Below are 16,523 nucleotides of genomic sequence, written 5' to 3' on the forward strand. Positions count from 1 at the left end.
AAATTTCTTTAGTTGAAGCCTTAGCAGTTATGTCCATACAGAAATCTGCTATGCAGAATATATATAGCCCCAATCAAGACTTTTATATTTCTTCCAAAGAACATGCTCTAGAAAACTTAATACTATATAAAATGATACTTTCTTCTGACAAATCCTAACATATTCTTAAACTGCCAAATTCTAAAAAGAATAAATCTCTGAATCTAATACACTATGGTTTTGCATCAGGAAGCCTTCAATTGATATGACCAGTTGCCATAGTTTGGCTGTATTCCTACAGATTTCATGGCTCGTAAATAATAAATCAAACTATGTAGTTTTGAACTGCTATGCATAATAATATTTTTTTTGCCTTGCATAAATGTTCTAGCTATGGGATTGGAAAGGGGAAACCTATAAAAATCTCCTTATAAGACTATTCCATCTATAATGGAATAGTCTTATAAGGATCAGCATAGTCTGATCTATAATGATAGCACAGACCATGCTTTAAATGAAAATGAGCCACAAACCAAAATCCTAGCCATGCAGAGCAATATAAATTGAGCAAGGAACCAAGGAAACTAATAAATACAATTGGGCCTCTAGTAAAGTGCAAAGACAGCTTTGTCTGTGTATAGAATATTCTCAAGCCCTTTTTGTTACTATTTATCTGTAAGTTGAGACAAACCAATAAAATCCATTAGGATCACTTTTCTCCTAAAACCCTCCTCCCAACCATCTCAAGTTTTGCAGTGCATGGCAAGCTCAGTATCCACTTCAGAGCCATATCACCCAAGTCTATTTTTCTCATTCTAATCCAACCAAATTCCACCTTAAAATCTGACCTCAGAAGCTAATTCTGAAGCTTATACTTAGTTGTAATGCAGGATGAAGCATCAGGAAAGATAGATAGCTTTGGCTTTATCAAATGAATAGAATACAGAATACCGAGTACAGAGTACAGCAGAGCAGAGTAGAGCAGAATATATAGTAGAATATATATTTTTACTGACTGTACAGTCAGTAAAAACAAGACCAGGAGCTGACCTTGGCTAGGATCATGAGCTTCTTGTTGCAAAATTTAGACTTAAATTGAAAAAAGTAGGTAAAAGTACTAGGCCACTCAGGTATGAACTAAATCATATCCCTGATGAATATACAGTAGAGGTGACAAATAGATTTAAGGAATTAGATCTGATAGACAGAGAGCCTGAAGAACTATGGACGGAGGTTCGCAACATTGTACAAGAGGTAGCAACTAAAAAGAAAGGCAAGAAAGCAAAATGTCTGAGGAAGCTTTGCAAATAGCTGAGAAAAGAAGAGAAACGAAAGGCATTGGAGAAAGAAAAAGATACACCCAGTTGAACGCAGAATTCCAGAGAATAGCTAGACGAGATAAGAATGCCTTCTTAAATGAACAGTGCAAAGAAATAGAAGAAAACAATAGAATAGAGAAGACCAGAGATCTCTTCAAGAAAATTGGAGATATGAAGGGAACATTTCATGCAAAGATGGGCATGATAAAGGACCAAAATGGCAGGGACCTAATAGAAGCAGAAGAGATTAAGTAGAGGTGGCAAAATTACACAGAAAAACTATGCAAGAACGAACTTAACATCCCTGATAACCCCGATGGGGTGGTCACTGACTTCGAGCCAGACATCCTAGAATGTGAAGTCAACTAGGCCTTAGGAAATCTGAGCAACAACAAAGCTAGTGGAGGAGACAGTATTCCACCTGAGCTATTCAAAATCTTAAAAGACGATGCAGTAAAAGTGCTACACTCAATTTACCAGCAAATTTGGAAAACTCAACAGTGGCCACAGAATTGGAAAAGGTCAGTTTATATTCCAATTTCAAAGAAAGGCAATGTCAAAGAATATTCAAACTATTGCACCATTGCACTCATTTCATATGCTAGTAAGGTTATGCTTAAAATCCTACAAGCTAGGCTCCAGCAGTATTTGGATTGAGAACTACCAGAAGTAAAGGCAGGATTTCAAAGAGACAGAGGAACTAGAGATCAAATTGCCAACATTTGCTGGATCATGGAGAAACCTAGGGAATTCCAGAAAAACATCTACTTCTGCTTCATTGACTATGCTAAAGTCTTTGATTATGTGGACCACAACAAATTCTGGCAAGTTCTTATAAAGATGAGAGTACCAGACCATCTTATTTGTCTCTTGAGAAACCTATATGCGGGTTAAGAAGCAACAGTGAGAACTGAACACGGAACCACTGATTGGTTCAAAATTGGGAAAGGAGTCTGGCAAGGCTCTATATTGTCGCCCTGCCTATTTAACTTATATGCAGAGCACATCATGAGAAAGGCGGGGATAGATGAATCAAAAGTTAGAATTAAGATTGCCAGGAGAAATATTAAGAACCTCAGATATGCAGATGATACCACTCTAATGACAGAAAGTGAAGAGGAACTAAAGAGCCTCTTGCTGCGGGTGAAGAAGAAGAGTGCAAAAGGTGGCTTGAAACTCAACATTAAGAAAACGAAGATCATGGTATCCGGCCCTCTCAATTCCTGGCAAATAGATGGGGAAGAAATGGAGGTAGTGACAGATTTTATTTTCCTGGGCTCCAAGATCACCACAGATGTAGACTGCAGCCAAGAAATTAAAAGACGCTTGCTCCTGGGCAGGAAAGCTATGGCAAATATAGACAGCATACTAAAAAGCAGAGACATCACCCTGCCAACAACAGTGCATATAGTCAAAGCTATGGTTTTCCCAGTTGCAATGTATGGCTGTGAAGGTTGGACCATAAGAAAGACTGAGCGCCAAAGAATTGAGGCCTTTGAACTATGGTGCTGGACAAGACTCCTGCGAGTTCCTTGGACTTCAAGATGATCAAACTGGTCAGTCCTAGAGGAGATCAACCCTGACTGCTCTTTAGAAGGCCAGATACTGAAGATGAAACTCAAGTATTCTGGCCACCTAATGAGAAGGACTCACTGGAGAAGAGCCTAATGCTGGGAAAGATTGAGGGCAAAAGAAGAATGGGACAACAGAGAATGAGGTGGCTGGATGGAGTCACTGAAGCAGTAGGCGTGAGCTTAAATGGTCTCCAGAGGATGGTAGAGGACAGGAAGGCCTGGAGGAACATTGTCCATGGGGATTGTGAGGGGTTGGCCATGACTTCGCAACTAACAACAAAGAGTCAAAATAGAATTTAGACTTTAGAATTGGAAAGGAGAAGGAGAAGGAAAATTGAGTGGAGTGGCGTGGTCGGGGGTGTGGGAGTAGGGTAGGGTAAAATAGGGTACAGGAATAGAATAGGCTAGGATTAGGATTAGATCTACTATACAAAAAGCATTTAAGAGAATAGTTATTTGTATTTGTAAAACAGCATATTGTCAGAATAAAGTTACTAAAATAATGAAAGAGTAATAGTAATTGAATTTGCTACTGGATTGGATTTGCTACACTGGAATTCTTTTCATGCCAGTATTTGACAGCAAGCTCTGCTATCTTGTTTTCCATTACCTGCAGTTTATGAATTCTTTATAAGGGCAACAGCAAAGCTCACTTTGGCTACAATTTTCAAAGTCCAGGAATGGGTATACATGACACACCAACCATAAACACTAAAGGGGGTTGCTTCTCAATATTACCCTTGGGCTTCCAATGAATGGGATGGTTCTATGAATACTGTAAGCTACATAACCATTCTTCATCTTATCAGAATTTAGTACCAGATTACAGAACCTCATCTGTATGAACCACATTCAGACAATTGTCTCTCTTAATTCATAAATAACAGAGAAATACAGCTACCAATAATTAGTACGCTAACATGCTCCTACTATCTACCACCAAGCTTCATAACAATATTAAACTGCCACCTAAGTCTTGAAGGCAATGTAATAAAGTATTGCATTGAAAATGTATCCCTGTGTCTCTGACAAAAAGGTTCCATCGGGACAACAAAACTAATTGGATCTCAAAATCAGATGATAACCTAGACTGAAGTATTTCAACAACAACTAAAAATCCTAAAAAAATATATGGATGACCATTCTGTTAACTATTTCCTTTCCAAATCCCAAAAGATATGGCAAGGATATGTTAGACAGTAAAGATCTTCCATTACTTTATCCCAATCCACACAATTGTTTAACCACAATTGTTCTATTGTTAAACTATCTGCATTCAATTGTTACAAGCTTATAGTTGAGTGCAGGAACAATATACACCCAGAACATGAAAAAAAATTGCTTGGTTAGGGATTCATTTTTAAAGTATTTAGGAAATGTTAGCCTACAAAAAACCCAGACTATTTACTTGTTATTGGATCAAATGTAAATAACATCCTTTGCATTCTTTAATCACAATTTTTCAGTGCACAATGCCAGACCATACTAAAAAAATTGAAGGGGTGTGTACTCATGTGGGGAAAATACCATAACGAGTATGTTTAGAGCCTGTATCTAAATACTGGAAATTATTTTTGGGGCTTGAACAACGACATCTAAGTAAAATAGCTAAGATTAGCAAAAAAAAATCCCAGATACTTTGCAAAGACTAAGATGGGAACATTTTCCAGAAACAAGAGGTCTGATAAAATTCTCAGGGATATTACTTAATTCATAATATATGCTAAATTATGTGAGCTTTCTACTGCAAAGCACCTAGATTTTTTCTAGACTTGTTCTGCATGTTATAAATGTCAAGTGTTATTCACAATCCATGGACAGGAGAGGAGACAACTCCAGTGACTGGAATGGGAGGTGAAAAAAAGAGAAAAAAATAAGAATAATACATCTTTATTATAGCACATGGGTTCATTTGTCTTAAGTAAGGTTCTGGAAGTAAATCAAAATGAGGGAAAAAAAGAAGTGAAGTTTTAGTATTTCTTTATCTGGTTTATCTCAAATCAGAATCACCATTCTATCAAACCAGAAGAGGTATACCTGTTTGTGATTCTAATCAGTTTCTGCCTGAGGTAGCATTGCCTCTTCCTAAAGAAAATTTAAGTACTTGCAACCCTAATTTTACTCACTGCACTAGTATGCTTCCAACTGGGATAATGTCCATCAAACCATCTGCATGTCTCTCTTTGCTTAGCCTGCACCTGCTGGGCTCCCTGTAACACTGCAGCATCTCTGAAACTATACGCCTGAATACAGCTCACATCTTAATTAACTCAAAAATTTCACCCCAACAGATGTAATAAAGTCTCAAACAGACCTAGCCAGATTGGAGATAACATATTTTGCAACACTCTATATCAAATCAATATTTTGTTCTCTTATCTGGAAAGCATTAAATATTTCCCTGTGCTTGAAAAATAGTTGAACAGTAGAGTGAAAACTAAAGCAATTTGGACAGATAGATATCAAAAGAATTTTTGGCGATTCTTGTGTTGTATCCCTTTGCTAATTGTTCCCATTTAAATTCTAATGTAACAGCCAAGCCAAAGATCTACGCCACAAAGATAAAAGCAAAGCTGTAATTTGTGAAGGTTGATTCTACTTTGATAAATATTTAGAAGGCCATTACGTAACCCCACCTTCTCAACAGATCCCAAAACACCTGTTAGAAAACAAAAGGAGAATGTCTTGGTACTAATATGCACATGGATATATTGGATTTAAATAAATAATAGGTTTGGTTGCTACAGTTCTTTTAACCACATCCCATTCATTTCAATAAATCTTGCTAATGAGAATTATGCGAAAATATTCCTTGGGAAAAATCACTTTCACTTTTAGCCCCTGCCAAAGAGCCTGATATAATAAGATTAAGAATAAATAGGCTGGATGGGATGCTAATTCGTTAATTCATAATCCACATGTAGAATTGATGCAGAACAAAGCAAAGTGCTTATTCAAGAATGTATAGCAAAGAGAACTATCCATTCTTAAATAATATATGCTGCATAATTGCCTCATCACTCTGGACTAAGAAAAAATATTTATGACAGCTTATAAATAATACTGAGATTTTCAGGCATACTGCCAAGCCATGGTCTGTTATTATTCAAGAAAGCTATAAACTCCCTCAACCTTTATCTTGACTTTATGTCAATTAATTGCTCCTTCTATATAACAAACTGTTTACATCCAAACTAGGAAAATATATGCCCTCCAAACCAGCATTGCAAGTTAATTTCTCATATGGTTTCAAACTATTATCTGAGCTAAAATGGGAAAAATTAACTCAACCAGAGGTTGCAAGTGATTCCAAAACCACTTGGAATGCTGTGGTGCCAATAAACAATAAATAAGAACCAGAAAGCATGGTCAAACTTGATCATTTGCTTTAACCAATAAATCTGCATTGCCGTGAATTCATGCCATCAAATATGCCAGTTATTAGAGGGGGGAAAGTATTGATAACACTTCATGAGTGAACCCAGATTCAAAACCCATCTGTAAAAAGCCTACAAAATAATGTTTGAGGGTAAGGGAATCAGTTTAATAATTTATCATCTAAACAACTTTTATTTAATTACTTGTTCATTTATCAAGATTATACTTTGGAATGGTAGTTTCCAGGGAGTAGTTTACAAGAGAGTCAAGCCTGAAATTAGTGAAAGATGAAGATTAAACATAAGCCTATCAGACAGCAGAGCTATGTTTAGGTTGCTGGAGCCTACACAGTAATATTAAGATGCTGCACAGGAAGGAAACTCATCAGAGAGCAGCTTAATCTGTCTAAATATTTTCACTACGTGCATGGCACTCAGCCTTCATTCAAGGCATAGGAATGCAGACTATTTCTGGAGGAGCTTTTTGCACATTAAACTACAAAATTATATTTTATGCCCATCATTCTCTCTTCTTCTTTCCTAGCTTCAGGATACAGTTAATGTATAATTTAAAAAAAGTTAATACTGCAAGAGGAGAAGGAGAAGAGTACAAAGGAACAGAAATCTTAGAAGAAAGAGAGTATATATGTGCTTGTGTGTGTGACTACACACATGTGTATATATAACAAATTACCATAAAGGACAAACAGCAATTTTGATATTCTAAATATAGCACAATATAAGAAACTGGCAAAATATAGTACAATATAGGGAGCCAGAATGCAAACTTCAACTTCCTTGGGGGGCAAAAGTGGACAGTCTGAGAACAAACTCACATACACTGAAATCTTTACCACATTTATTGAAAATGATAGTGGACTCAATTGGAAGCCTTATTTTCTCCTTCCCAATGAACCTATTAGGGAAACTCTTTTTAGAACAGTGCATACAATTGTCAACTAGAAAACTGAAAAATGAGGAAAATATTTAGTGATCCAAATCGGGGAAGGACAACTTTGAGGGGTGGCCAAGGATTCTATTTAACTATTACTGCTACTGTTACTGCTGCTTCTTTTTTAATAAAGCAAAGGCCACAGTATATAGGATAATGAAGTAAGTTCAAAAAAAACGTGGGAAGGCTGTAACACATGGGAGCAAACTTATGCTACTTTTTTACCTGTCTTTGGGGAAGGTTTGGAAGGTTTTTAAAATATGAGATCAACATTATATTACAATTTATATATTTTCAACTTTCAAACAGCAGTAAATCATATTGCTGGTTTATTGCTGCAATGGACATATGATGCTCTGAAGCCCATAAAGGAAAGGAATCCCATGCAACTTTGGGAATCAGATTGTTTAATTTTAAACACTTCATCTCAATGTATGAATGCACCGCAGGCCATGAGAAATGATTCTGAAATACTCAACCCAATCATTCTTCCTAATAGTTTAGAGTCAGTCAGCAATTGAGCACAGAAGGTTCATGGATTCCACTACCAATTTTTACATACTGTTAAAGCTGCAACATTAATGATGCCGAATGCATCACAAAGCCAAGGAAAGGCAGCATTACAGAACTGTATTATTATAGACTATTATTGCTTTCACAGAATACTCAACCTACTGTTTCCATAAAGACACATTTTCTTCTATCCCTGGTTTAAAATATTACCTTATGAATTATAGGTGCAATATCTCAGAGATACAGGTCATAATTAATGCCTGCATGCCTTTCCTTCTGCTGGATCAAACTGTTACTGAAACTCAGTACAAAAGAAACCTTTGGTGGTATAAAAATTCTGGAGAAACAGGCCTAGACACAATTTAATAAAACAATACTTCCTTTAAATAATTAACCAGGCTATGGCATTTCTTAATATTACCAAGGCTTTCTTCCTGTTTCAGCATTATTACTGTGTGTCACCCATCCTCCCGAAGCGTGCTGTTCATAGTAATAATCTAGTCAGGAGTGCAGGAACAAAGTTTAAGATGCACAGAGTACCCTGAAGGAAAACTGTATTTATTACTTCAGGTTTGTTCCTTCTTTGCCATCTGCATGATTTACTTACCATCTGCCACTGCCATGATTTTAGCAATAAAAATCCGATAAACTTTTTAAAAAGATTTTTGTTTTATCACTCTTTTCCTTAATTATTACGTTTAATGCTTGATTGTTACCAATTAACAGCCGAATGTCAAAGTAAATTCATGACAAACATTACAATAGAAGTATGAAGAGGTAATCTCTGGATAAATTGCAGTAGACAAGGAAACTCCTCAGTCTGTCACCTGATTAACTACAATGGCAAAAAATATCTATTTTAACATCTTAATATACTTCTAAACTCAAGATAGATAGTTGATTTCTTCATAGAAAGAATGAAATTAGTTCAAATACTGAAAAATCCTTGGGCTCAGTTGTTTTTTTAAGCAGGAAGTGTATTTTTCACATGCAGCTTCAAACTGATATATCATAAGTTTGGAATAATATGAAATGGATCCCAAGCTGAAAATTTACACATGCCTGCTTTGGTAAAATCTTTTAATATATACTGAAATATTGGTAAAGTAGGACCAATGAACATATTTGCTAAAAATCACACTCATTTATAAAATGCCAACATACAATGAGCAGTCCTACTTTAACTGCTGAAGTATATGAAATATCTAATATTTCTTGGACCCAAGTAGCAATATTAATACAATTCAGTTGCTTTTCCAAGGAAGTCGGACAACCCTTTTCAAGCTTTCATCACTTTATTAGTACTGTAAATATTTCTCGCCTGGAAAAGAAGAGCTACGTAAGTTATTGCCTTGTACAGAAAAAGAGGAAAATTAGGAAGGAAGCACTACAGTTAGCCAAAGCTAACACTCAACAGGATACTGTGCCTGAAGTGCAGTGTGTAGACAGCCTGATAAATATGAGTTGAGGCTGAGGTAATTTCCATTGAAAAGTATCATTAATTTTCCACCACCTATGTGTATCTCAAGGGACTCCTACAGTATAAGGCTGACCTTATACTGTTAACAAACTTCCAGGAGAAAAAAAGGAAAGAGAAAGAGGCTGAAAACAGCAGCAGATTATACCCTTAAAATTTAAATCAATCATTCTTTCACAATGTTATTTTGTTTAAGAACAAAGCAAAATTCATACTGTGCCTTTGGTTAGTGACACCTACCAGATAAATCCTGTAAGCATCAATCCTCCTGATCGGCCCCCAGCATTTGTCTGTGTCATTATACTTTGTCCCATCTTCCACATTGCATGAATGATTGCCAGTCATAGTACTAACAAAAAGAAGCAAAGCAGAATATTAATATTCATCTTAATATGTGAACAGACCTTTCGCATATTCCCTTCATAAATATACACTCTATCATACAAGTATATCCAGGAAACAGTTGCAGATCAAGTAATAACAGCATTTTAAGCAGCAGATGATGTAGCTAGTATGACAACTGCAACTATTCTTTAGCTAGTTGGTTATGGCAATGGCTTTCCATTCTGCAGTTACTTCTTATCATTGTAATGTATATTATGTGGGCTGCCCTAGGCAGCATTCAGAAGATGTAATTCATGCCATAACTGGATTTCTAACTGCTACATTTAGCTTGCCTTGAATATTTGCATACTTTGACAAATGTTTTTCAGGAATTCAAGTGCTGGTTTTCACTTTCCAAGTCCTAAATAGCTTGGGGCCTATCTGAGAAAACAATTTGAGCAGGGGCGTGGCCATGACCGTGGTGGGGTAAGGACCTTTCCTTCACTTCACAGGGCTTAATAATGAAGATTTATGAGGATTAATGCTGTTTGGAATGCACCGTTATGGATGAAAGTTAATAAATCATGAAGTGGAAGTGTTAATAGCCCAGCAGACTGAATTTAAAACTGGTAGGTCATCTGAAACTGCTTGAATTAAGGAGTTTTTACTGCGTGGGATGACCGAACTGGCAGATACAATGAGTTTGGAATAAACTGCTGTCTTTTGCTTTCCTTATTATAATTATCGTGTTCTGTGTTAAATGCTGAGGCTAAGGAATATCAAAGACTGAATTTGCTAATGAGAAGAATTTTAATTGAAGAGATCGATTTTTTGTGCTGGACTGACTGGCTGACTGGCTGAAGAAGCTTTTATTAGGTGGATAATTTTTTTTTATTATTTTTCTTTTGAGAGGAAATTAATAGCTTGTTTATATTACAGAAAACAAAAAAAGGACTTTGTTTTGAAGTTCAAGCTGGTTTGTTTTTTTTTTCTCTGCCGACGTGGAGAAAAAATGGCGCTGATTAAGCTGTGAGGTAATTGTGTTTCTTTGTGGAGTGAATATGACTCATAAGTTACTGATAAGCTACTAACGAGTGCAAATAAGCCGTTTCGCTTCAATTAAAAGATTGTCGTCCCTTGATCTTCATCAAGACCCTCTGTAAAATTGGTTTGACTGCTGTCCTTTGATCTTCACTAAGACTCTTTGAAAAATTGGAATCCCAGTTTGAGAAATTTTTTGGTTTTGTTTTTTCAAAATGACTCAACAACTTTCAGAAACGCAGCAAATTGCTGCAGCTTTAAATAAAATTGGGGAAAAAATAGCAGCACTATCAGGCGTATAGATAATTTGACATTTAAACTGACATCCAGTGCAAAATTTAAAGCAAGATATGGATGATAACTTTGTTAAACAAAAGAGGAAATGACAATGATTAAAGATGAAATGGAGCAGCTGCATGTGCATGAGGCAAAAGTAGATCGGCAAATTGGCAAAATATTTTATAAAATGTGCAGCAAGATAAGAGAATTTGTCTTTTGGAAGAAGAGATGAGGAAATATAATTTTGTTATCAGAGGAATCTCGGAAGAAAGGGAAGATAAATTGAAACAGCGGGTTTTGAAATGGATTAATGATTTGGATACGCAACTTACGTTCACAATAGCAGACCTGGCAAGCGTTTTAGAATTGGATATAGAAGGCAAAATGGTTCTAACAGGAATGTGCTTGTCAGGTTCGCAAATCTTGGTGATAAGTTGGAAGTTATGGCCAAGTTAAGAGAGTTGGGAGATGCTTTGAAGTTTGAAGGGAAGACTATTCAAGTCTTCCCGGATATATCAAGAGAAGAAAGGGCATGGAGATTTTTTTTAAAACCAATTACAAAAGTTTTGAGAGATAATGGAATTAAATACAATTGGAGGCCACCACAACAATTGAAATTTTTTTATAAAGGAAGGATGCGTACAATCACCCCAGATATAGATGCATTATTATATTTACGGGAGCTTGGACTGATTGAGATGGAGGATTTAATGGAGATAAAAGATCAAATGCTTCAGATGGGTGGAACATACGTGGAAACATCAATCTCAGAAGAAGAAAAAGGGGCTATTGGAGGGCAAGACTCCAAAGGGTTAAAGAGGAAAGAAATATCACCTGTGTTGGTTGAACAGAAGAAGAGTCGTGAGGATACAGTAGGAGAAGAAGCAGATAAGAGTCTTGGAAAATATGAAGCTGAATGCGGTCATCGCTATCTTTTTTTGAGTGATGAATTTAAATAGACAGCCGGAAAGAAGTGCCCCGGGCATTGGCACGTCCCCTCTCCCCCATTCTCTTTATAGAGGCGAAACCGATGAGGATGTGGGGGAAGAAGATTGTTTGTACTTTATTGTTTGTTTGTTTTTTTTTTTTGTTTTCTTATTGTTGTTTATATGGTAGTTTAATGTCGGGTGGTGGGGGCACAGAAAGGAAGATGCGGGATAGGATTAAAAATTTATATTTTAAATGGGAGTTATAAAAATAATGTCATGGAATGTGAAGGGTACAGGAATCAGATTAAAAGAAGAAGATTGGAGCTTAAGATTAAAAGGATTTACCAGACATTTTATTTTTACAAGAAACTCATCAGAAATCTGAAGATTCAAATAGAATGTATATAAAAGGTATGCAAATATATGAAAAGCATTTGGAACTTCAAAAGCTAGAGGAGTTGCAACACTGATATCAGATAGGGTGTACTTTGAAAACATAAGGTAATTTTGGATGAAGATGGAAGATATGTAATAATTGTTGGAAATCTTAATGAGGAAAAAGTGACACTTGTTAATTTATATTTACCGAATGAAAACAAAGAGAATTTCTTGAAAAATAACAAAATTTTGGAGAATGAAAGTGTAGGAAAGTAATTGTGGCTGGGGATTTTAATTTAATCAGAGATAAAATAGACAGTACTAATCCCACCCGCTGTGGAGGAGCAAATAAATGGGGATTTTAAATATGTGGATGCTTCAAACGGCGTGGTTGATGTGTGGAGAGAGGTTAAAGGAATTGAGAGAGTATACACTTTTTTCTAAGATATATAATACATATTCTAGAATTGATTATATTTTTCTTTCTAAAGATTTGTTGAATAATGTGGATAAGGTAGATGTGGGAATTTAAAGATTCTGATCATGCAGAAGTTATGGTGGACTTAGATTTTAATTTTGAGAAAAAAGAAGCTATTGGAGATATGACGAAATTGTATAAAATGAAAAGGATAAAAATGGATACTTAAAAATTGGAGGAAAGTTGGAGATTAAATGATAACGGGAGGTTAAATTTGAAATTGTTTGGGATGCGATGAAAGCGGTGTTTAGAGGAGAGTATTAAATTATCAAGTAGGAAATATAAAAATTATAAAAATTAAAATGGAAAGAGATAAAAATAAGATTAAAGAATTGGAAAATCAATTTTGCTTACTAAAGAAAAAAATTCTTCAGGAGCTTAATATGTTAAGAAATAAAATGATAGAAGAAGATACAGAGTTAGTAAAAAGAAATTTGAGATTTTAAATAGGAATTTTTGAATTTAGTAATAGAAATTCTAAATTATTGGCAAAGATGGCGAAAGATAAAAGAGAGAAGAGAGAAATTGGAGTTTTGATAGATGATAGAGGTATAAGATGTTATAAAAAATTAGAGAAATGTGAAGTGGTTAGAAACTTTTTTCAGAATCTATATTCAAAGAAACCAATTAATCGGGGAAAATTGCAGAGTTATTTAGAAAAGTATGTGGTGAAAATTGATCAAACATATAAGGAATTGATGGAAGAAGATATAACACAAGATGAGATTAATGGAATAATACAAAAATTAAAATTAGGGAAAGCTCCAGGTGAGGATGGATTACCTGTTGAGTTTTATAAAGAATTTAAAGAATTAATAATACCAAGACTGCAAAAATTATTCAATGGAATATTACATGGTGGGGAAGTACCTTCGTCATGGAATAGAACGGTGATATCCTAATTCCTAAACCAGATAAAGATTTAGAAAGGATTGAGTCCTATCGGCCCATTTCTTTAATTAATCAGGATGCAAAGATATTTACTGCTATTATAAGTAATAGATTAAATAGATTTATAGATAGATATATAAGTTATAATCAAGTAGGCTTTGTGAAGGGTAGATACATGAGTGATATTGTTAGAAGAGTATTAAATATTATAGATGTAGCTGAATATAATGGTGATAAAATTGGTATAGTATCATTGGATATTTTTAAAGCTTTTGATTCTGTACAATGGGAAACAATTAAAGTAATTGTGGAGGCTTTAGGCTTTGGTAATAAGTTTATACATGTTATTTCAAAATTGTACCAAAAGAGCAGTGCAAGAGTGAAGGTGAATGGAATATTAACTGAAGAGATAAAATTAGAAGCTGGTACGAGACAAGGATGTCCCTGTCCCCAACATTATTTTTATTGGCTATGGAAATATTGACAAAATGATAGAAAAGATGAAGAATTAGAAGGATATAAGGGTATAAGATAAATTTGTATGGATGATACTTTAATTATTTTGAAAAATGTAGAAAGATTTGAAAAGATATATAAGCATTTGATAGAATTTGAAGAAATGACAGGATTGAAAGTAAATTGGTCAAAGTCAGAATTATTGATGGATAGTAATGGTAATGAGTCTGAGAATATGCAAGAGCAATTTGGGATAAGGATTAAAACACATTGAAATATTTGGGTATAGTGCTTTCACTTAAGGTTAAAGAATTGAAAAAACTTAATTATGATGTGGTGATTAACGAAATTGAGAAGAAGATAGATAAATATAAAATTTTAAAGTTGTCTTGGTTTGGTAGAATTGCAATGTGTAAGATGATGCTGCTGCCCAAGTTCAACTTTTTATTCGAGATGCTACCACTAAATCTGACAGAGAAAGATATTGAAGGATATCAGAAAAAACTGGATAAATTTTGCAATGGTGGCAAAAGACCCAGATTAGTGAAGAAAATGTGGTATCAAAATCAAAAGGAAGGCGGATTAGGAATCCCCAAATTATTTAATTATTACTGTGCGTATGGTATCCGGATAGTGGTAAAAATACTTAAAGGTGAAGATAATTATTGGAGAGATTTAGAGTTAAGGGATATAGAGAAATTTGGATCAAGGTGGTTTTTAGATAAAGCAAATTTAAAATGTGTAAGTAGAAGTTATTGGTTAAAGGATTAAGTAAAAATGTGGAACAAATTTGTTAAAATTTTAATTCGGATATAATCTTTTGGGGAGACAACTGGAATTTGGCGATTAAAATAATATAAAACGTAATGAAGTGATTAAAGAGGAAAATATAGAAATTATTAAAGATTGGATAAAAGTTATGGGAAATGAAAGGAGGAATAAAGATATTATTGAAAAATTAGGGTTAAGTTGGTTTGAAAAATACAGATAGAAAAATGGACAAAAAACTAAAGGAAAATTATTCGATAAATAGATGTGAAACTGAATTTGAATATTTAGTATCTCGGATTATGAAAGATGAAATTGGGCTAAAGGGACTCGTTAGTAGGGTTTATAAGATTATAAATTCTGATGAAAAATTACAAAGAGTGATGAGGACAAATTGGGAAAAAGATCTTAATATTGAAATACCAGAATCAGATTGGAATGTGAATTGGAAGAGTAGAATTATGAGAACTTTATCTATAAGGATTAAAGAGCACAATTATAAAGTTGTTTGGAAATGGTATTTGACTCCAGTAAGATTGTCACAAATGGATAAAAAACTAGTAAAAATGTTGGAGATGTGAGATGGAATTGGGGACTTATGAACATATGTGGTATAATTGTGATAAGGTTAAAAGTTTTGGCAACAATTGAGAAAATGATATTTGAAATGATGGGGAAAGTAATAACATTGAGAGTGGAAACTATATTATTGTTGGTAATTAAGGAAATAGAATTAACAAAATATGAAAAAGAATTGATTAGAATTATGATTATAATAGGTAGAATTATAATAGCTAGATATTGGAAACTGGATGTGATTTTTAGAATAGAAGAGTGGAATTCTGAAATGTGGAAATTAGCTTTAAATGATAAAATGACATGTGATATTAAAATTAGAAGTGGTGTGTATAAAGAAGATATTTTCTGGAAGACTTGGAAACCATTTGTGGACTTTGCGCTTGGAACATTGGACGCTTCAGTACCTGTACCTCGAGAACGTGGATTTTGGCAATCATGAGGATATATCCGAAGACCCAAATCTTCCTTTTATGTATAGCACAAGGGTGTAATAATGTATTTTCTTTTTGTTTGTTTGTTGCAAAAAAAAAAATAATAATAAAAAAAAAAAAAAAAGAAAACAATTTGAGCAAATATATCCAGACACTAAAATTTGCCATTAGTTTGATTTGTGTGTTATCAACTCTTAGCAACCATGTGGATAGATCTTCTCCAAGATGATCTGTCCTCAACCTTCAAGTCTCCCAATGGCATATCCATTGCCATTGTAACAGAGTCCTTCTCCTTTCCTTCTGATTATCATTGTCAGCTGGATTCATGATTATTTCTAACAATGGTTTTTTTAAGTACAATGTGGCTCTTTTAAGTTTTGTATAATCTGAAATTGACTTGAAAACTGGAATAGAAATTGAAGCAAGCACATCAATACAAAGTCAAAACCATCATTATGAGGTAAGTACATCATCTTTTAGCTTTTTTATAAAATGAACACATCCACAATATTGTTACCAAATGCATACCTACCAAGTCACTTGCATGAGAGAAACTGGGACAGCAGCTGCATAGATTGCCAGATCACCATATAAATAGATGATTATACAGAAGTAAAACAAATTTACTCCCACTACAAAGAAGAAAAATGAAAAAATGCAATTCACAAAACTGTATCACTTTAAAAATAAAAAGCTTAATATTTTAGTCATTTCTTGTTGAAAGTTGCTTTTATAGAACTCAATAGATGCTAAAACGAAATGGATCCAAAACACTGCT

At 34.4% G+C, this 16,523-nt stretch overlaps 1 protein-coding gene across 2 annotated transcripts in view; it reads right to left on the minus strand.

Moving 5' to 3' along the window:
* The window catches only part of TMEM104 (transmembrane protein 104), an 82,160-nt gene that overhangs the window by 36,878 nt on the left and 28,759 nt on the right, over positions 1 to 16,523 (minus strand). For both annotated transcript variants that reach the window (XM_058167623.1, XM_058167622.1), the window contains exons 7-8: positions 16,278 to 16,377; positions 9,432 to 9,540 (exon numbers count right to left, since the gene is read on the minus strand). In XM_058167623.1, coding sequence (XP_058023606.1) covers positions 9,432 to 9,540; positions 16,278 to 16,377 — 209 coding nt within the window. The remainder of the gene's footprint in view (positions 1 to 9,431; positions 9,541 to 16,277; positions 16,378 to 16,523) is intronic.

This window comes from Ahaetulla prasina, chromosome 2, assembly GCF_028640845.1.
Source record: "Ahaetulla prasina isolate Xishuangbanna chromosome 2, ASM2864084v1, whole genome shotgun sequence".
NCBI lineage: Eukaryota > Metazoa > Chordata > Lepidosauria > Squamata > Colubridae > Ahaetulla > Ahaetulla prasina.